The sequence below is a fragment of the Neodiprion fabricii genome, chromosome 7 (assembly GCF_021155785.1).
Source record: "Neodiprion fabricii isolate iyNeoFabr1 chromosome 7, iyNeoFabr1.1, whole genome shotgun sequence".
In the NCBI taxonomy this organism is placed as follows: Eukaryota; Metazoa; Arthropoda; class Insecta; order Hymenoptera; family Diprionidae; genus Neodiprion; species Neodiprion fabricii.
Genome location: NC_060245.1, coordinates 20,867,117 through 20,888,389, shown reverse-complemented (window position 1 = coordinate 20,888,389; position 21,273 = coordinate 20,867,117). Strand labels below are relative to the sequence as shown.

At 44.5% G+C, this 21,273-nt stretch overlaps 1 protein-coding gene across 1 annotated transcript; it reads right to left on the bottom strand.

Moving 5' to 3' along the window:
- Positions 1-1,048: 1,048 nt before the first annotated feature.
- LOC124186407 lies at positions 1,049-21,273 on the bottom strand. The gene is made up of 4 exons (XM_046578111.1): positions 20,647-21,273; positions 13,045-13,122; positions 6,661-6,927; positions 1,049-6,204 (listed from the first exon to the last, which is right to left on the bottom strand). The coding sequence occupies exons 1-4, from the start codon at positions 20,662-20,664 to the stop codon at positions 1,348-1,350; spliced, it is 5,220 nt and encodes a 1,739-aa protein (XP_046434067.1). The 5' UTR covers positions 20,665-21,273; the 3' UTR covers positions 1,049-1,347.

The window sequence follows — 21,273 nt, the reverse complement described above, 5'->3', positions numbered from 1 at the left end:
GGCTGAGAAGGCGGGTAATAAACAGCCGAGGGAGAAGTCGGGCATCCATCAAGAAAGGAGGCTGGATCTAGGGGCGTTGGGTTCTGTTTACACGGAGCTTAACTTTGTAAGATGGAAATATGGGTCGCCGGTAGGGCAGCGCGGACGTCACTCCGCGAGGATTGAGAGCTTTGCGGATGATACAAAGGCCTCCGAAGCCTCGGCTAGTTTCCACCGATTCTCGGCTCCGTCTGCTGGTGTGTATCCAAGTATGACGCGTCGTTTGCTCCCCGGGACAAACTGCCCGGGACTCCTAATGCCGTTCAATTTACTCCGAACTGACACCCCCCCCCCCCCCCCCTCCCTCCACCACCCCCCACCACCCCAGTGCGAACAGCTTCACCGTGTACATCGAGGTGGAAAACTCTACGCTCGAATCGATAACTCGCCGTTCCGTGTGCCGAACGCATAAACTTTATGGATGGAGCAGTGGGATAGTGTCCGTTCGGAGTGGCTGCGGCTGTGGCATCGACGTGCAGGGTGTCCTGGTCCATGCGTACGGTGTGCCGGCGGGATACGTCGTCGTAAAAGATGGAATGAAATGGAATGAAATGGGAGAAGGAAGAAACGCGGAGGACGGGAAGTGAGGAGGGAAAAAATAAGAGCGAGGATATACGGCATGCGAGCAAACTTCCTATAAGCTCGGAGATATATTGCTACCTCTACCTTGTACCTGTCTTCTCTCTTCTTTTATAGACCATTCGTTTTGTTAGCTATCCTTCGACCTCCTGTCTACGGATCGAAGTCGTTCGTGACATTCTCTCTATGCTCGCCGCTCCCCTTAACGCTCTTTTCCGATGTATCGAAGCCGCACGAGTACGTCGAGATCGATCAGCGTCCGTGGCTCCAATTTTTCCTTTTCCTCTGTTTTACCTTGTTCGAATTTTAGAGGAAAAAATTGACGCTACAAATATGCCGGGTATTTCAGTTAGCTCCAATATAGAAGGCAACATGTGATAGTCGATACCAGCCTGTGGGGTGTTGCTGAAAATATTTTTCCTCATCTTTTTAGTCACACTTTCTTTTTTTCGTTTCTCTTCTTACACACAGTTATAACGTGTATAAATATCGTACAAAAATTAAGATACGTAGAAACAGTATAAAATAATGTTACATATTACAATCGTTCGGTGAGCAGAGCATAACTCCGTTTAAATATTAATTATCTTACGTCTGGTGAACGACCTATGACATACAGTGATACTAACGATAATTTAAGATCTAGTGTGAATGTGGGACAATAAGTTAATGGCTTTATCTTCATAATGTATGTTTTTGCGTTTTCCTCCCGTCTCAAGGTATACCGAATCAACTCTCGACCTTGGATGCAGTCTTCTCGTCGTACTGAACCGAGGGTATCATTGGCGGTTTGAAGCCATACTCCACCCTGGACTGTCTGAAGTTTCCAGTGTTTTCGTTACGTTTATTTTCTTGCTCCCGTGACCTTCTCAAGGTCGTAGTTGAGGTCGGTGATCTAGTCGCGGCGGTCGATGCCTGTGGTGATCTTGGCTGGGCGGGATGCTGGCCTTGAAGTGAATGCTGATGATGCCTGGTGAGAATTTGGGGCCTCTGAGGCGGCACCGGGCCAATGTACTTCTCCGCTCTCGATTTATCCTTCGAACCTGGCCTGACGGCATGTCTCCTCGAAGAATAATGAGTCGGGATTCCCTTGGAGTTATGCTTTCTGCTGAAGCTGTGTGAAAGCTGTGAGTGCTTGTACTGATGGGTCTGCTGCTGACTTCCGGAGGCCAGCATGTCCTGCCCGTTTCCACCCTCCACAAAACTGACGCCCGGTTTCGTGTAACTGTATCCCTGGACCAGCTGCTGACCGTAATCAGCGTGCAGTACGTTCTCCTTATGGCGAAATTCGTGCTGACGAGTTAATGCCGGAAGTCCGTAGAACGGTGTGCGCGGCTTTCCGTGGCTGACGTAGAGGCTGTGCGAATGCGGCGTCATGATCTGCTGGTAGCTTACTCCGTACCGAACGCCGTATGGCACATTCCTCGGCACCTCGACTGCGTAGGGAACCCGGATATGGACCGGCTTCTCGACTATCCTTTCGACGACCTTCTCTACTGGGTAGGGCACCTTCTTCTCGACCACCTTCTCGACCTCAACAGGGTACGGCTGTGGCACCGGGACCTTCTTCTCGATTATCGTTGTCACCGGGACGTGAACTCGGATCGGTTTTTCGACGATCGTTTCTACCGGATAAGGCTTTGGGATTATCTTCTCTACGGGGTACGGTTGCGGTACCTTGATGTGAACCGGGTACGGATGCAGGATTGGTATATGCTTTTCCACAACTCTATCAACAGGGTAGGGGACCGTCTTCTCGACAACCTTTTCCACCTCGACCGGGAACAGAACCTTCTTTTCGACTATCGTCTCCACTGGGTAAGGTTGTGGCACCGGAATATGCTTCTCGACTATCCGTTCCGCGGAGTTCACGGCGTACGAATGAGCCGCGTAGTTGTCCGAACTCTGCACCGACCCCTGAGCAGACAACAAAGCGTGCTTTTCAAACGCCGGATTCTCCACCACCTCGGTCGTAGTTGTCCGAAGTCCAGGAATGATCAACTCTCTGGACGGCTCAAGAGTGTACGGAATGACACTGGCCACTTGTTGCTGTTCGCGATTACTCTGGTACAAGTGAGAATGACCGTGGGAGTTGGACTGGTCCTGTTGATAGGCTGCGCTGCCCACTTTTCCAAACGTCGTCACCGACTGATCGAGTTCTTGAGTCCGAACAGCGTCTTCTGGAAGGAGGTAACCCTGTTGACTTCCGGATTCGTGGTGAGTTGTGAAACCGTGTAGAAGAGCACCGTGGTTGGTCGCAGTTTGTTGGGACAGAGTATTCGAAGTCAATTCGAAGGCTTGATTCAGTTTGGCCTGGTTCTCGGCTATCAGAAGCTGTTGCGCCTGGTTGTCAATCCCCACTGGGAAATGATCTTTGGGTCCGATCTGGTAGCCTTGTTCAGATGCGTGATTATTTTCGAAGGAAACCTGATCTTCGGGTTGGCTCTGGCCTCGATAAGCTTGTTGAGTATTCTTGATACTCTGGAGCTCGATGTATTGCTGCTGTACCCGTGGCTGCTGATCGATCGAGGAAGATTCTACTTGATGAGGTACTTGGGTTGGATAATGTATTTCTTGCACGGGTTCGTTGTGATATATCTCGATCGACTTCTGAATCTCAATTTCTGGATCCTGGCCCGGTTCTTGGGTGGCTACGAAACTATTTAATGGCTGCTGATACGCTTCCAGCTGTTGTTGCAGCTCCTGCTGCTGGTGTAATTGCTGAAGTTGGTGCACTTGTTGATTTTCTATTACCCGGCTCTGCTTCTGGGCCTCGAATTGCTGCGATTGCTGAACTTGTTGAACGTTCACTTTACCCTGCTGCTGGTGCACTTGATGTAACTGCTTCTCAATCACCGGCTCCTGTATCTGCAGAATATCTGTGATAAGCTGTTGGCCCGGAAGCTGTTCACCCTGCTGCGATGCCTCAACTTGTTGCAGTTCTACTTCCTGTTGCTGACGTACACCCCCTTCGAGATGTTGATAAATATAACTGCTTTCTGACTGATGGGTCTTCAACTTTCGTTCTGCTTCCGACTGCAACTGATATTTCCGCGCATCCTCGAATTGGCGTTGTTGATCCACTTGAAGCTGCTGACCATGGTACTGAAACTGCTGCAAATTGTGCTTCTGTGGTTCTTCATTTTGGAAGTTTTGTTCCACCTGTACTTGTTGAGTATGGTACTGAGTCTGATGCTCTTTTTTGTGAAGTTCACGTTCCGACTCTAGTTGTGATGCATGATTCTGACCGCTCTCTATCTGCACCTGCTCATCCAGCTGAATCTTCTGAATCTCGTACTGATTTTGCTGCAACTGATTCTTCTGCGCTTCTTCGAATTGTCGTTGTTGATCTAACTGAAATTGCTGAACCTGGTGCTGAACCTGTTCTAAATTGTGCTGCCTTGTTTGTTCATTCTGGAAATTTAGCCCCAACTGTTCTTGTTGAGTGTGATACTGAGTCTTTTGCTGTTCTTTGTGAAGTTCACGTTGCACCTCCAGTTGCGATTCATGATTCTGACCGCCTTCCATCCGTACCTGCTCATCTAGCTGAATCTTTTGAATCTCGAACTGATTTTGTTGCAACTGATTATTCTGCGCTTCTTCGAATTGTCGTTGTTGGTCTAACTGGAACTGGTGAATTTGTTGCTGAACCTGTTCTAAATTGTGCTGCCTTGTTTGTTCATTCTGGAAATTTAGCCCCAACTGTTCTTGTTGAGTGTGATACTGAGTTTGTTGCTGTTCTTTGTGAAGTTCACGTTGCACCTCCAGTTGCGATTCATGATTCTGTCCGCTCTCTATCTGCACCTGGTCACCCAGCTGGATCTGTTGGATCTCATACTGACTCTGTTGCTGCTGATTTTCTAAAGCCTTTTGCGCCTCTTGCTGCAATTCAAGTTTCTGCAAATCCTCAAGCTGCTGCTGCTGTTCCAGTTGAACCTGCTGAATCTCATATTGAATCTGCTGCTGCTGATTTTCTAACGCCCTTTGTGCCTCCTGTTCCAATTCATGTTTATGCAAATCGTCAAGCTGTTGCTGCTGTTCCAGTTCAACCTGTTGAATCTGTAGGTGATTTTGTTCCAGCTGCAGTTCCTGCTGGATTTGTTGAATTTGTTGAAGCCGTATTTTCTCCTGAAGCTGCTGCACCTGACTCTGCCGTTCCTGGTGTATCCTATTTTCTTCGCGCAGTTGGTGTTCCTGGTGCTCCTTTTGCAACTGCTGGATCCTCTCTTCCAGGTTCAGCTTAATTCGATCTTGTGACTTCTCCGAGCCAAAAGTAGCCTGCTTGTAAGTACTCTCCGTGTTGACCTGCGTCGATTCAGATATCTTGACAGCATTTTGTGACGTCTGTGACACTTGGTCCGTTATAAGATGCGTCTCCCCTGCATGAACCAGAGTCACGCCAGCCTGTATGGGATTCAGGATGGCGGCCGAGGTCGTTATGTGGCTCTGAGTCGAGTATTTTGGCGTGACCGGTATCGCAGTCGTCGATATTACCGGCTGAATCGTGGTGGACAACGTAGGAGTTGGCGTCGTCTGAAGGACGGGATGATCATTGCACTTGCAGGGTGTGGTATAGCTAAGATCATACCCCGGCGTAACCTCGGCAACGATAATCGGCTTCCTGAAGAACACAGCTGACACAAAGCTGGTCGCATCGTCGAGTGGAGGTGGTTGATCACCCCTCTGCACTTCGTTCTCAATCTTCTCCTGCACAAATTCAACAGTTTCATGATTCTCCTCGTGTCCAAGTACCCCGTTACTGTTTGTGGCCACGGCGAAGTTTACGAGACCAGGATCGGCGGGTCCAAATTCAGTGAACGTCTGCTCCGGCCGAGGATAGTCGTACTTCACCCTGGTCTCGAGGTTCAGGTCATTGCTGGTGAATTCCGGGGTGACAGCGAGGGGAGCGGTGGGTGTTGACGAGATAAAAACTAGGCTCTGATCGCCTCTGGAGTAACTGGGGACTTCGGTGGTCGAGGAGGTGGCAATCTTCTGCCGGTTTTGGTATCGGTTTCTGAACCTCTGGCTCTTCTTGTTCGGTTTTCCCGCCGCCGAGAGGAACGCCGTGTTCGCGTCTGACCCGGCGTGAACGGTGTAGGTCACGTCGCCGTTTTGTTTCGTCAGAGAGTAAGCTGGCGACGCGGACGCTGGTCGTGAGGTCGTCGAGCGCGATTCAATCATCACACCGGATCCACCCGAAGAAGAGGAGGAGGCGTGTACCTTTTGTCCAAAGTTTCCGGCCGCGCTTTGGAGAAACAATTGCTCGTCAATCAGCGCCGCGTTCTGGTAGTCGTTGTTAGCGTAGATGTCTCTGACCTCCTGAAGCGGTGCGTACGGCAGCGGCCTCGGCGTCAAGGACGCCGGTGTGCTCGACGCCGCATAAGCAGTTTCATCCGGCGGTGTCGAGTGTCCTAAAGAGCCGATCGAAGCCGTCGAGGACACCCTCGATTCTTCCCCCGGGTCCTGGGGGAGATTCTCATCACCGGGATTCACGCCCGATGGATCGCCAACCTCGATCGAGTACGGCTGGATGATCTGCACCTTCTTTCGCTCCGGCTTCTCACTTGTAAGCTCGACCTTTCGTCCCTGGAAAAAAAGAAAAGTAAACAGATTCTCGGCATTAGTATCACACTGCAGTCAGCTCATACTGTTTGACTTGTCGATGAAAAAGGTTTAGGTATTTCAAGTCAATAATCGACTCCATGTTAAACATAGATTCACGAATGTCTAATAGTTTTTTAATTCATAGTCAAAGCATCAAAAGTGACTGTAAGTTTCAATTGGAACCAGATTCTGTTGATCCTGTAACACTATCTATACTGAAGTCTATAAATGATACCTAGTCTTGATCTCAATATACATATTTCAGGATGAAGGGTCGACACAGCTTCGACTTCATTATGGTCACCAACTTGCCGACAAGTTTTGTCAACTCTGAGTAAGATTAGTAATTTGTTGACACGATGCTGGGTGCAATTGATCAAACGATAGTCGGTACATCGACGAGTGTGATACCCTGGTTGATTATGTTGTTATACTAACGATTTCGCCACCGTCCCTGAGCGCCTTGACCGCATGTTCGCCAAGCGCTAGGCTGGCGGTGGTCGAGCTGTGATTGTCGGCTGATCCGTACTTGACCACTGGATGGTATCCCCAGTCGTCAACGAAGTATTTGACGTCGGTGCTAGCCTGGTCGGTGTTAACGAAGTAGCTTCCGCTCGCGAATTCCCCGCCTCTGGTTTCCGACTTACCGTGTCCCTTGCCGTCGACGTCTCCGATTTCGTACCTGTACTCGTAGGCCGGGGGATCCTGTAACAAGTTTAAGTTCACCATCATACCGGAGATAATTAGAAACTCTGGCTAACTACGTGACTTTGATAATCGAGCGCCGCTGTCTGCTGCTGGTGACAAAAGCCAAGGCAAAGTTTCGACTCCGGTTACACCTTGTTTCTCTTCCTAATTTCCTTTTCACCTCGCTCTTCACACGATATAAAAATGGATTTTTGATGCCTTTGAAAAACGCCTGACTATGTCCCCCAAGGGCTTGAGCAGGACCGTGTGCGGCACACGAATTGTTCGTGATCAGATTTTCGCCCTATGGCTCGCTCATCGATCCGCTCCACACGTCCGGAGGGACAGTGCCAAGTCACGTTTTGACGTCGTGCCGGACATGTAAATGCGTAAATAAGCCTTTTCAAATTCACTCAGTCGTTCTGATCCCTAATATCCACGACTCGTTATATTTCACCAGCGAAACGACGACCCATTTCGAATCAATTACCAACGGTTATCACCCTCATATTTCGGACAAGATTCATTCGATTACGAAATTTTTTTCTCGATGAATTCTTGACGGTTCCCGTCTCTGAGGCGTACATATTTTTTCATCCATGATTAGATTCATTTATCTTCTAATTAGGAACGATTTACCCTTCACGCCAACAATGGAATCGCAATTTCATTATTAAATGAGCTTGATTCGATTCGACCGTATCTGAAAACGATTGATTAAACTCTGCAACCTGAGAAATGAAGGTGGAAAAAAAACTGTGTAATCGCAAAGTAAGTAGAAAAACGTTCCGCTTTTCAGGGAAAAATTTCCGACTGCGGATAGCTTTGTTTGGCTCGTTGAGCTTGTGATTGAAAACAAGATCCCGTTCATTTCTCTCTGCCTCTTTTTTCCAGAGAGAAAGAGTTTCCTTGTCATTCGTCTGCACAGGGCGGATATAACTCGCATTGAACTTCTCGGAGTATTATAATCCTGGAATAATCGTGCTTTCCTAATCTCTGCAGCCCGGGGCAAGAATATCGCGTCTCTTTAGATTCCCATTGTAAGCGGATGAGAGTCTGAATCATGAATTGATCTTGCAAGCATGGAAAAACCTCCTCGTACTTCCCTCAGCTCAGTTTATCTCAACAATGTTTGCATTCGATACAGGTATTACATATTTTCCGCTTTTTTTTTTATCGAGTGCGAAATCCTGCAAAGTGTCTGTTACCTGTCCCTCGAAAAACGTCCGATGATATATCTCCTCGGATTTAGCTGAGTGGACTACTTTGGCACCGACGGACATAAGCACGCACTATTCTATAAAAGAAAGATAGCCAACCGGCGATGAATCGAGTATCTAGTTCGACTCGTTGCAGTTTCAAATCGCACATACGTACGCGCATTCGCGTTATGTGTAAACATATACATATAGGTATGTTATATGCGCGTAAGCCGATCGCCAGCCCGGGTGAAAGGTTCACATCGGAATGAACGATCCAGAGAGAAATGAAAATAGACCAGCTGCCTCTGGACTCGCGAGAGCAGCCAGCGAAACGAATCGCGCTTTACGATCGTGATCTAGCAAAAGACATTCGCCTTTTTTCGGTAAATAAAATTCGCCAGGACGATCTGCTCTCGACTCTTACAAAATGACGTTCGATGCTCGCTTTAGAGATTGCTACACGTATGTGCATCGAGTTTTTCACTCTGCGAGATTCGCTCGTTAATTATTGTACCTCGAAATGCCGTAATGAGAATATTATCAATTTGTCATTGACTAAATACGTGCAAATGTGACTGCATTTTTATTTAAATTCAGCCTCACGATGTAGAGCTTCAGAGAAATTAATTACATGCGATGGTTTTCCCCCTACAATACTGAGTAGTAATTTTGGTAGGTATTAGGCACGAATCTATGAAAAACATATTTCAATCAAATTCTATGACTTAAATTTTGTGAGAAATTTTTTCTTCTGTTTTCCTGGTACTACTAGAGTTAACTTTAAATTTCTGTGTTAAATACATGTATATATATATATATATTAATTACAGCATTGATATTTAAATATTCATCCACCCTCACTAGTTATTGTTTATGGTGATTTCAAGCATATTTAAAGCTACGTCAATACAAAAGATAAAAACTTAAACAGAAGTTTTGTAAAACGTAGAAAAAGAAATCCAAAGTCCTTTCGATTTATCTAGTCTCTCAAGTCTTGTTTAAAACTAATACTGTTCATTGTATACCTAAACATTCAATTTTATATCTGTTATATTTATTTTTCATGAAGATTGTTTGCATAAAAATATATCTCGAAGTACTGTAAAAAACTTAGCGCTGTATTTCAATTCAATATCCCTAAATACCTAAAAAAAGCACTATTAGTTAAGGGAAAAATTAAAAGGTATGTTTCGCAGGCCGGTGTTATATAACCTATTTCGCGCTGAAACAGCTCATCGCTATGAATTCTGTTTTTAATAATTATTCGTATAATCGTTTTGTACCAGGATACTTTCGAGTTTCTTCTTCTATTCCTCTATCCGACTTTCATTTTTTGAGCTTCCACAGGCAAATACCTTGAAGTCGTGAGAGATCGCGGTCGGTTTTTCCGAACTGTGTTGTTACAGGACGACGAAACCTTTCTCCGATATGACCGCTCGTCCATCTCTCACCTCAACGAATTAAGTATTTGTGTGACAAGGGACGAAAGTTTTGGTCCGAATCGCAAACGATATTTCTTGTAACAACCGACTGAAAAGTGGCGGGCCTTTACGCGATAGTTTTGCGTGACGCGAGCGGTCAATTTTTTCTCCCTAGGGACGAAAGTGATCTTCCAAGTCCCAAGGGACAAAAACGAACGTATTTTAACAAGACTGTGATGAAATTAGCTTCTTTCGACCCGCTAAACTGCCACGCAAAGACCCACTTTTCATGCACGTGTGACGAAAACTTCATTCTCCGATTGAGTTCGAGACTATTATTGATGGCACTCTCTCTCTCTCTCTCTCTCTCTCTCTCTCTCTCTCTCGTGTATTGGTAGATATTATTTTTCTCTTTCTAATCTTTCGCACGAACTTGATAATAACATCTCGCGCAGAGGAGAAATTTTGTCGAGTGTAGATGAGAATAAAGATAGAGCTGCGCATTCTCTGTAGAAATCTCGGCGAATCCTTTTCGAATAGAACCTGAAAGGCCGCGGTCTGACTGCGCGGTAAGGCCGCAGGGTCAAAGGTCGAATTTGGCGTTAATTGCACTCCGGTTTTGCACACCTGCAGAACAGAGCCAGCGTCCGTGAGTCCGAGTCTCAGCCTCACAGCTTCAGGCTTAGAAATCTGTAACCCAGATCTACTTGCGAGTGGCTCGAGGTCCGGCGGTTCACTCAGCGTTTCGCGGGCGATTCGATATTAAACGCTGCGGGTTTTATGGAGAACGGAAGCTGCCCGAGATGAGCAAAGTTCTGAGGGCGAATCGGACGGAATTAGCGGAAACCGGAAGCTGGCTCCGCTCGAGAGGAATCTTCCTCGCGAGCGCAAAAGCCTCGATTTGACTTGAGCCACACCCGGAACGAAATTTCACTCGATCAAGCCGAGGGCGCGGCTTGGATCTGATCGCCGAACGCTTCGGGCAAGAATAACCTGTTTCGATGCGTCCCGTCGTTTCCCGCCAAGGGAAAGTTTCCGGTTGTCAGTAACACGGTAGCGGCTGCAGTCCACGAGGTTGAATCGAACGAATGTCAAGGCCAGCAATGAGTTTTATTTTTAGTCTCGTGTGAAACGATAATTATTCTACTCGCGGATAATTGAAGAGGAGAACTGAAAAAAAGGTTGTAAGTGTGATGTTTTTTTTTTTTTTTTCTTTCGCAAATGTTACTTGACACCACCTTTAATTCTCGACTTCAATTTCTGCTGTGGTTCGAAAGCCGGCCATGATGTTTGGAACTCTGAAAATCCTGAAACTATAGAAGGATTTCAAATCTCTAAAGAAATTTTTACAAAACAGTACGTCACAATTATGGCAGTAAATCGGCCATTGATTGCTAATGGATCGATGAATAATACATAACGTGAAATTCGGTGTACGTAATTTTATCCAGTACCTATTACTTTAAAGCTTTGATCATTGAACCGAGCGTCAATAATTTGATAGTAGTAATAAATTATCGTTACGATATTTTTTATCGAAGTCAATCAATGCCTAATTCCATTTTAAGTAGATATAAAATAATGTTGAAACCTCGGATATCTATTTCAAATTTATTGACGAATAATTGAGTGAATGGTGCGTATTTGATGATGTTAAAATTTGTTGTTCGTGATCACAACGCGAATTTGATCAATTCCCACTTAACAGTATAATACGCAACAAGAAAGAATGTTTCATTCGAAGCACGTGTAACCGTAACATTAAATTATATCCTTCCAGAGAAATCGAACCTCTTACAAAACATTCGTATTCTTTGTAATTTAGATCGCAGTTGAATATCAGACGATTTTCGAAGCGTTCGAAATATTTCTTTGCAATCGCTGACCCGAGTGACAATAAGGCAGACGATGCCTACTTGAGCATCGAATATATACACATATCGTAGTAGAAAAGATATGGTCGAGTGCCGGGGCGTCCGGTGCCCAGTGCGGGTTCAGTATTTTCCGTGGATCTTGAAGCGGGCAATATCGTATCAATTTCCGGATCCCTCGGGCTTTCGAGTAGCGAGCCGAAAGGATGGTCGGCGACTCAATAAAGCACTCGATAATCGCCGGGTCAGTGATTGCCGGGCAGGCTACACATGATCGAAGCGTGGTGATTTAAAAGTACACTGACGTGACATAATTGTGAAAGAGTTGACGTTCCGAAGTACCTTTTTGTTTTTAACCGGTTGGAGCACACATTTTTCCTTGCAGTTGAATTCCTTGAAACTGGGTATGCTGCTGTTCTCGAGGTTACTGATTTCGAAATTCAAAATAGCAGATCTAATATGAGCGAATAAGATCAATGGTTAAATTTTCAACCCGCCATATAGGATTAGCCATCTTGAATTTTGAAACTCTGACGTCAGATTCGTTTTCAGCGACCCCAAAAACCCCCGAGTAACAAATTTCAAGCGAATCGGATCAATTTTTAAAATACCATTCACCATATTGAATCCGATATATTGAATTCTGACATTTTGACGTTGGATTCGTTTTTAGCGACCTCAAAAACCCAAGATTACAGAGTTCCATTTTTCTAGTCCCCATAACCTTCCCACGATTACATTTATTTCATACAAACCAGACATTTTCAACACTTTGTTTATTTATAGCGCTCAACATATTCGCGGAATCGTCATAATCCCTCCTAAAACATCAACGCTGACACCTTTGAAGTTCAATTGTGCGAAAAAAAAAAAAAAATAAATAACAGCGATATCTCAAAAACTGTACATGAATCTTGAATAACCGATTCAAAAAAGGTGTCTCATATCTGAGACGCTGTGTCGCAAAGCGTTAAAGGTCCCAAGGTCTGGGCCACACGCTTTTCAGCGTCCATCGGAAACGGTTTCACAATGCGTCGGGTTTCGAAACCCGATGTGACCACACGAAGCGTCTGACAAATGGACCCGCGTCAAGTGACGAAATGAGGAAAGTGCTCAGCGCCGAAACGGGTTTCAAAACGGGTTGAGGATGGATAGGCCGGACCGTCCGAATCAAAAGTTCGGAGCAGAGGTTTGAAATGGTTTGAGAAATTAGTAACCGAATGAAACAACATTCCTGCACTATATGATACGAATGGATTTCAGAAATTTCGAATTACGCAAGATAGCAATTACACTCAATCATCTGATAAATGGTTTTTTGATTAGAACTTTTAACGTTTTTCTTGTTCGCCATAAAGTTCTTCAGAAATCGCCCAAGAAAATTTATGCAAGTAGTTATTTTGAGAATTGATGAAAAACAATGCTATATTGTGATGTTAGGTATCTCGAATGTTCTTCATATAATTTGTGGGTGTTTGGTCAGTGAGCAAAATGAGTCCAAGAACATTGGAATGGAATGAAAAGCACCAAAGTTCATTCACTTTGAACGTCTAAGATGATGAAATCTCCAAAATCGTTTCCCTTCCTCGTGACTTCAGACTGACTGTTAATAAGCCCGGGCAATAATAAACTCATTCTCACCTTGTCGTTATCCGGCTTTTTGACGTATCCTGGTGGCGGTGTGCCCAGGCAGCTGGTGGCCCAGGCGACGACGGCAACCTGTGGGATCAAAAGGTTCTGATTAGAGGATGTTTCGATGCGTTTTCGAGGCGGGAATAAGCGACCAGAAAACTGGCAGTTTATCCATGGACAAAGTTTCGTAATTCATTAAGCTCCAGCCTCCTGTGCAGATACGGTGGGAACTTAACCGCCCATCGCAACGCTTTATAAATTTTAATCCGGCTTTACGATGAGTGAGTAGCGCCGTGCTGCAGCCCTCCGGTGGATAAACAACTTGTATCTTCATCCGACCATTACCCACCGCTAAGCCTGCCTTCCTAACTCAAACTTATTTCACCGCACGTGGAACGGAAAGGAACGAAACTGAAGGTACGTTTACCCAACCTCCGGTCCAACGAATCTTCATATTTTTTAATCATCGTAGTTTCACCAACCCCAAAGACTGCAGTCTCAGTTCGCAAATTGGCAGTTTCAACGGAATGAACCCGACATCACGAAACTAAAATTCGTCGTAAAGGCGTTCACACGATGTCTTATGACCCGTTTCTTGACCTCAAAAGGATAGCTTTATGCCCAAAAGGTCTCCGTAATACCTACGTGAATTTTTCTAAAAATGAAGACAAATGGTTCTCTGTTTTTCAGAAGTACTCCATCGCTGAACACCGATCACCATCCGAATAACGGTCTGGGATGTTCTTCGTTTTTGAGTAGATCTTCAGACATCCAGCCATCCATTGTAAAAAGTGGAAGTAGAAAAGGAAGCTATTTTACAAACGGATGACGAGTCGAAGGGGCAGAAGGCACTTTATAGTGTCCTCATCAGAAATTTGATACTATGCGAAGTTGTCAAGTCTGAGAAAAGTATCGCATCAGTGCCTATGCAGGGGTGATTAGCACCTTTTTACTTATCGTTCTCCTTCCTTTCATGTCACTATTTCCAGGCTCGACTCAACCTGTCTGCATCGAGGATGCGAGTGAGCGACGTCGCGGGCATTGAGAATTTTGTATGGTCGAACGAGGCCCCGCACACAGAGCTCCGTGGCGAACAAAAGTGAGGGAGGGATGATCGATAGCGTTATTTTTCTTAGCCTAACTCGGCAAGGAGACGAGGCCCGCCGGGTTTAATGGCGTCACGCAATACCTGTCACCTGTCGAGTTCAACTACCGCGTTACAGTAACGCGAGGCAGACGACTTTTGCCAGCTAGCGTCTCTCCCCCGCTGCTTTTGCCGCTGCCCTCCAAGTGCCAGGATGTGCTGGCGAAGCCCTTTCCAAGATGCGATAAGCCACGACCACGGGACGTTTATGTGGGAACGTGAAATAATCTGATGATGCACATTTTGCGGAGCTGGTGCAGCACGATCGTATAAAGGATTTAAAGGAGAGGGGAAAAAGCTCGAGGAGCTTGACGCGAAGAGCGTGTGTCATTTTTTTTTTCTCTCGATATTTTCTTTTCAGCACAGCTGCCAAACAGCACTTAACGCGATCGGTTCAAGGGTGCCGAAGCACTTGGCGGTTCAGTTTGCCGCATGGTTCGATGGATGAGTATCGTCTTCATCTCCCGCAGAGCTGCAGAGACTGGATTACGTATAGTGCAATTATCATCTCTGCCTGTTCACGTTTCCCGTTTACAGTTCGAATCCATCTCCTCATTCGTTGAAGTGCTCTCGTGCTTATACGCGATCCAAGAGCCTCCTTGAAGAGATATTAATTCGAACACCAAGACGTCGACGGTCTGCACGGAATATCATCCGGAGTAGCTCGACTTTGAGCCTCTCTTTGAAACATAATTAATACCACGCGAATCTTACGGCCGATTTAGGGATGACCAGAACCAGTTCCGCGGCACTTTGAGCTTGCGGAGCGGTTTGATTGAAGTTCCAAGACCGCGGATCTGCCTCCAACTTCGAAAGCTGCCTCTGGCGTTTCGTTGGGATCTGAGGCGGTTCTGAGATCTTTGCGCTCCTTATCATCTCCACGGAATTCTCTTCGTGGGTTTCTCATTGTGCACGTGGCCAGGTGGCTTCTGACCGCTGCTGCTCGCAGCTTAATTCGGCGCTGTACTTGAAAGCTCCGAGACCTTGGAAACAGAAATTGGGATCGACCGGGTGTTTTCGGTTCACCGCTATTTGCATAGCCTATTCTCTCCTTTCCGCGCCTCCATCGAAGCAATAATCCTATTGTGGTTGCACTCGATCTACTCGAACACCGACAGCAAACAAATATTAGCTCCGTGGCCCAGCCGAAGGAAAGGTCAGTGCACCCTGCTTCACCTTTACAGTCTTCAGACCCATTCCCCTAGGATCAGAGAATCATCAACTGGGGGGAGCATGTTCCATGCCAAGCCACATTTCTCTGTTATTACATGTATTGCAGAATTCATTATAGAGCCTGATAAGTACCAGATTTTGTGAATGAAGATCGTCGATGATTTGTGGTCTAATTCTGGAAAATCCACACTATGAGTGGTTGGCTCAGCTTTGCTCTCAGATTTAGGCCACTATCTCTCGAAGTCCTTGAAAAACAGGCAAATTGTAAATGTCGTGGGAATAGCATAAAGGCTACGTGATGGTCATAAGGCGAGAGTTCCAGGAGACCCTCTGCAAGAAGCTGGTTTTCCAATCTTTGGCCAATCACGGGTGTTGCCGCCGATGATGAGATGGATAAGCAGAGTTTGCATAGCATTTTTTGAACAAAACCTGGAGTTAGTTAGAAATCGACTTCCTTACAGTTGGAATCAACCATCCACAGCAAAGACATCACAAATTATACACTTTGTACATTGTGAAATTCCTATTGAATTTAGTCGTTAAACATCAACACAAATGGTACACCATCAGCCAATTACAAATATTAATTAGTAGAATGTGGTTTCAATTTTATTAAGAACCAAGGTCGACGTACAGTGTGCCAGGATTGTTTCCGAATGAAAATTCGTCTGTAGAATTAAGAACCTAGATCTTCATTCAGGTCTTTTCTTGTACGTGTAAACAGCCCTTTGTCTTCTCGAAAATGATTCCGACGATATGAACCGACGTTACCATTGGACGAAGGAAAGGAAATATTTCTGAGCGCAATTAGAGACGGAGAAATTGAAAGCCGAAGAAAGGATTGGTTCGAATCCCGTGGGCAGTCCGCATACAAAGTGGCTCGAAGTGAATTGGAATGAAATGAATGAATATTCGTGCTCACGGCGAACGAAGGATTCCGGCGAAGAGCTAAGGTCGCAAAAATACGACGAGCGTGGAAGAAACTAAGAGCCACTTCGACTCACTTATGCGTACTTTGCATATTCGTTTTATGAATAGCTATCGTCGTTGGCGGGGGTGGAGAATTTCCATGGTTCTATAACGGACAAAAATTGCTGTAACAATGGAATAATAATGGCGGCAACAACGCGGGCGACAACAGGCGCAAGAATAATGATGACGGAGATGGGATTGATAGCTGGAATGTGAATCAGCGATTTTGGAATGCCCTTGTGTTTTCTGTAGTCGCGTGTCTGCAGCGGGAGGGCAAAGGAAACGAAGAAAGTAAGTTGAATATTCCTCGCTGCCGGTGGACTCGCACGCTTTTCCCTTAATATACGGGGTGAGGAAAAAGTATGGAAACCCCTAGAAATTTCACGGGATTCGGTGAAAAAAGAAATCAAAAAATTACCAAGGTCAAATCTTGGGTCATTTTTAACGAGTGATTAAATGGTGACCTTTGATTTCACCTTGAACCTCATCTTTACGGTCACTTTGATTTTTCAAATGAAAACGTCCATTCTTGGTGCCAGAATCGAAATAAACTTTAGGGTCAACTTGACCTCTACGGCTCAAATAAAGGTCGAAAATATGCTTGGTAACAATAACGTGGACACTTTTGAGGATCCGCATATCACGGAAGATATTCCGCACAAAAGTTGCCAGTTTTGGCGCCAGGACGATCCGATTATTTTTTGAAAGTTGACCTCGAGGTCAAGGTTCAATCAAATCATTCCGAAACCAAATCAGACAACTTTTGCGTGATTGAATCCCTTGTTAAGAATTACCCAAGAGTCGTTAACCTCGGTAATTTTTTAATTTTTCTTTCATCGAACCCGAAATTTCTAAGGTTTTCCATGCTTTTACCTCACGCGGTATATTCGCGTCTATAAAACCACCCCATATGCCTATATAACGAATCTCGTAACACGATAGGCAGCGTAAGAAACGCAGTCCCGTTGAGGGTGACATTTGATTCTCTATATAAGGATGACAAATCACTATGAAATCATCGCTGTTCAACGCTACGTGTTTATTAGACCCTCCGTCGGAGGTTTTCCATTGGCCCCCCTCCGATTCGGGGCATCGATCTGTTTTCAATTTTTTTTTTTTTGTTTTTTTTTTTCTTATCCCACCCCCGACGTCGTCTGGAAAAGGGATAAAAAGCCACTCCATTACATCGCAGCTTTGAATGCGAATGTTTTTACGCTGGGTTGAACTAGTTTCGTAAAAAAAATATATTATTAGCTTCTTGTAGGTACGGTGGGGCAGGTCACACTTCGTAAAAAGTATCCTCGAATATACCCGATTGCGGGATTATGATATGAGATTGTATCGCGGCGCCTCGGGGCTCAGACAGAAATGGAATCGAAACGGGCGACGGATTAGCGGGAGATTAAATAACCCGAACTTCTGTCTGGGAAAAGGATTTTCGGGTGCGCGAAAGAAGGGATGTTAACGACAGAAAAGAACTTCGGACTAAACGCGCATTCACAGTTTCGGAGACTCGTTCGAGGAAAAGTCCGCCCTCTTTTTCATCCTTGATCAGAGTCTGCGAGTCTCGAATACGAGACTGCGGTCGATTTCGGTGAAATTCGCGATTTCGTCTCGGCACTTTTTACCTCCCATGAGTCAGACGGAAATTTCTGCCAATTTGTCAAATATATTGAAATTTATGCGAGAGTTAACGAGTCGTCGAAAGTAAACGAGACTCTCTCTTTCTCTCTGTTTCTCGCGTTTTGTTGTTAAAAATTCAAAACAGCCGTGCCTTTAACTTGACCCCAATTGACGCCCCCGATCTTCGAACGATCTGGCCGACCGAGGTTAGCACCAAAAATTTCACGCCGATTTACCCGACGCGATTCTCGTCCGGAATTGGATTTGATCGTGGGCGTGGGTCGAGGCTTTTGGTTCCCAAGTAATTAAGGAGCTTGGCTGACCAAAGGTCGATACTTTTCATCAATTTCGTCACGAGAAAGTCGCACGTCAAGTATTCATCGAACCACTGTATTCGCAAGCTTAAAAGATCGCTTTGAAAATGAGAAAAAGGAATACACGGGATTGGCAAAGAAAAGTTTATATATCATCGCTTGATTTAAAAAGTGTTAAATATCGACTTCGTTCGCTGGATTTTATTTTGTTTTAGTAGTCTAATCAACATCGTGATTTGTTAATTGCGGTCAACGTCTGCGATGCTGTAAAATTGAATATTTAACAATACCAAAACGACGAGAAAAGGTGTTTCGTACCGTTTTTAAGCATTTTCAAATGAAGCATCAATCTAAGCTTCTACGATACACAAATAAAATTGATAAAAAGTATTCAATTTTGGACGGTCAACTTCCGGAAATTACGGTCATCGATTTTCGCCCATTCGCCGACTACTCGCGTGAAAGTGACGTACGTGGGATTGAATCGTTTTCGAAATTGAGCGGGCGGCTGACGTATATTCGTGAAAATTTCATCGGACGCGGTTCTTGGATGCTGTCATAAAGTTCGGGCGTTAAAACCCTACTCAGGTTTAACCATTATATGCTCTGTTGTCGAAGGAAGTAGGCATCGTTTCTCGGGGCACTTTACCTCCCCACATCTCTTTATTACGCACAGCCTCTGTTCCGTAATTCCCTCAGGGATCGGAGTGAAGTTTGTTTTCTTTTTACCAATCTCCGATCGATACCTAAAGAAAATTCCTTCCCGCCATCGTTCGGCGGGGGTTCGAATTTCTGCACGGTAAGAGGCGACGTCTTTTCCACTGGAAACGGGTCGTAACGCTTCTTATCTATTTGTTTACCGCCGGACGACTTTTCCTCGAATTTTAGTAAGCGCGGATTCCGACTCTCTACATTTATACCTTCCACTAGATCCGTCAGTCATTCTTCGCGATAAGTAAGTTTCGATCTTTTTTTTTATTACAAACGACGCCGCTGAAACGCGACGCTCGACAAGCGACGTTATACACCTTTTTCTATCATTCCGCACCGCGTGAATTACAAACTTGTAGAAAAATTATTGATACTTTCGATTTTTCCAGGTATGGGAAAATGTCGATGCTAAGGTGAAATCGAATTTCAATATTTATACGATAAAACCAAAATAGGCTCATTTGAATATCTCTTTTCAGAACGAGTCGTATTTCCGCTTTCAGAATTTGGCTCGTTTTGAATTACCGTAAATTCAACGGTCACCTATGCCATTAAAACCGGCCCTCACTTTTTATCTACGAAAGTATGCCAACAGTTTTTGACACTAATGGGATCGTGAATCCGCTGAGAAAGAAAATAGCTCTCTTGAACTCTCGGGATTTCAAATGACTCATCGAAATAATTAATTATTCAAACAAACAGCTAGAAATTATTCCATTTCTTATTTTACCTGCTGGACTCGAGGAGAAATTATACAACAATTCAGTCAGTTGATTTGTACAATCCGATATCTTTTTTCCAAAGTTTTACCGAGTGAAGATTAAAATCGTTCCTCTTATTTCTAAACGCCTCAACGATTGAAAAAGTTTTAATAATTTTCCAGTTAACAATTCAGTTTAACGCTAATTAGTAAGGATAACAATTTCCCCGTACAGCTAACTACAAAGTGAACTGACGATAGAGGATAAAAAATTTTGAATCGCAGATAAAAAATTCCACATCACATATAGTGAACAGTTTTTTTTTCAGCACATGAATTAATGGCAAATTTTCTAGATTGTGTAATCAACTTCTATGTATTTGCTGGATTATTCATATTTCTGTCTTTGACTCCTCCGTCCTTTCCTCTGTACTGAATTTCTTTTTACTCCCTTCTTCGATTAACCCAAGCGAAAGAGAATTTTATAAAATTTGCGTTTTAACGACCGTTAAAATGAAGCCAAAACCGGCAAACTCGCGGTGTATTTGAGAGTAATAATAAATTCGAAAAAAAAAAATATAAAAATAAAAATATGGAAAAGAGAAAAGAGAGCGGTAAAACTGAAAACGAAAAGGGAACGGACTCGGTACCGGATAATATATTCCCCCTGTTAAAACAGATGCTTCACGTTCAGAGTCACCGCGAAAAAATGTTGGAAAAAACCAAGACGTGGGGGATAGAATGAAACGTAAGAGGTGAATCGTGAAATATCTCGTCGCGTTATGGAAAAAGGTAGCGGCATTAAGGTATATATAACATAAGAATGAGAAGAAAAAAATGTTAAAAAGAAAACAAGAACGACGGAAATATGGGGAAAAAATCGTTTGTATCAAACTCAAAGGGCAGTGAGTATCCTATACTACACATATATGCATATAGATATGCAGCTTATGAAACTAAACGATTTTACTTACCGAATAAAACAGCCGCATATCTCGCTGTAACGTTAACACATGAATGAGTTTCTTCCCTCGAAGAATAACGCCCGGCTCGTGTCTTTGATCCTCCAGAGATTTTCCTTCACTTGGTGTTCCACTTTTCTTTTCCTTTTCCTTTTTTTTTTTGTCTTATTTCAATCCCTCGTGTACGAGCGTATACGTATTATCTGTGTTATATGTTTGTTTGTTTGTTTGTTTGTTTGTTTTTTCTTCTAGTTCGTTCGCGTTACGTTCCGTTTTTATTATCCTTTCAATTTGTTTTCCCGTTTTTATTCACCGCAATTCTTATCCCCGCGAAGCTAAGCTTGCACGTATATGTATATGTTATTTTGTGCGTCCGTTTCTTCCGGAGTTTTTCGGGTTCCTTTCGACCGGACTCGCCTCTCTTCGTGCAGAGGATCTCTTGTTCTACGCACTCCGGGATTAACCGGCACACTGCTACGCCCTGCTACGATCCACTTGACTTAATCGAAGCTCCAGTTATCCCCATACCAGAGGATAAACGGGAGAAGAGAGCAAGCCAACCCCTCCAGCATCACGCTCGGATACGATCGCACATCCGAGAGATATCTCTCGTAGCTTGCCGGGGACCGGAAACCGGAC

Excerpts from the sequence above, each read along its gene's own strand:
- LOC124186407 (XM_046578111.1), bottom strand. Across the intron at positions 6,928-13,044 it reads AAAAGCCGGATAACGACAAG|GATCCCCCGGCCTACGAGTA; the intron begins GTGAGAATGAGT and ends AACTTGTTACAG. Across the intron at positions 6,205-6,660 it reads TCAGGGACGGTGGCGAAATC|GGACGAAAGGTCGAGCTTAC; the intron begins GTTAGTATAACA and ends CTTTTTTTCCAG.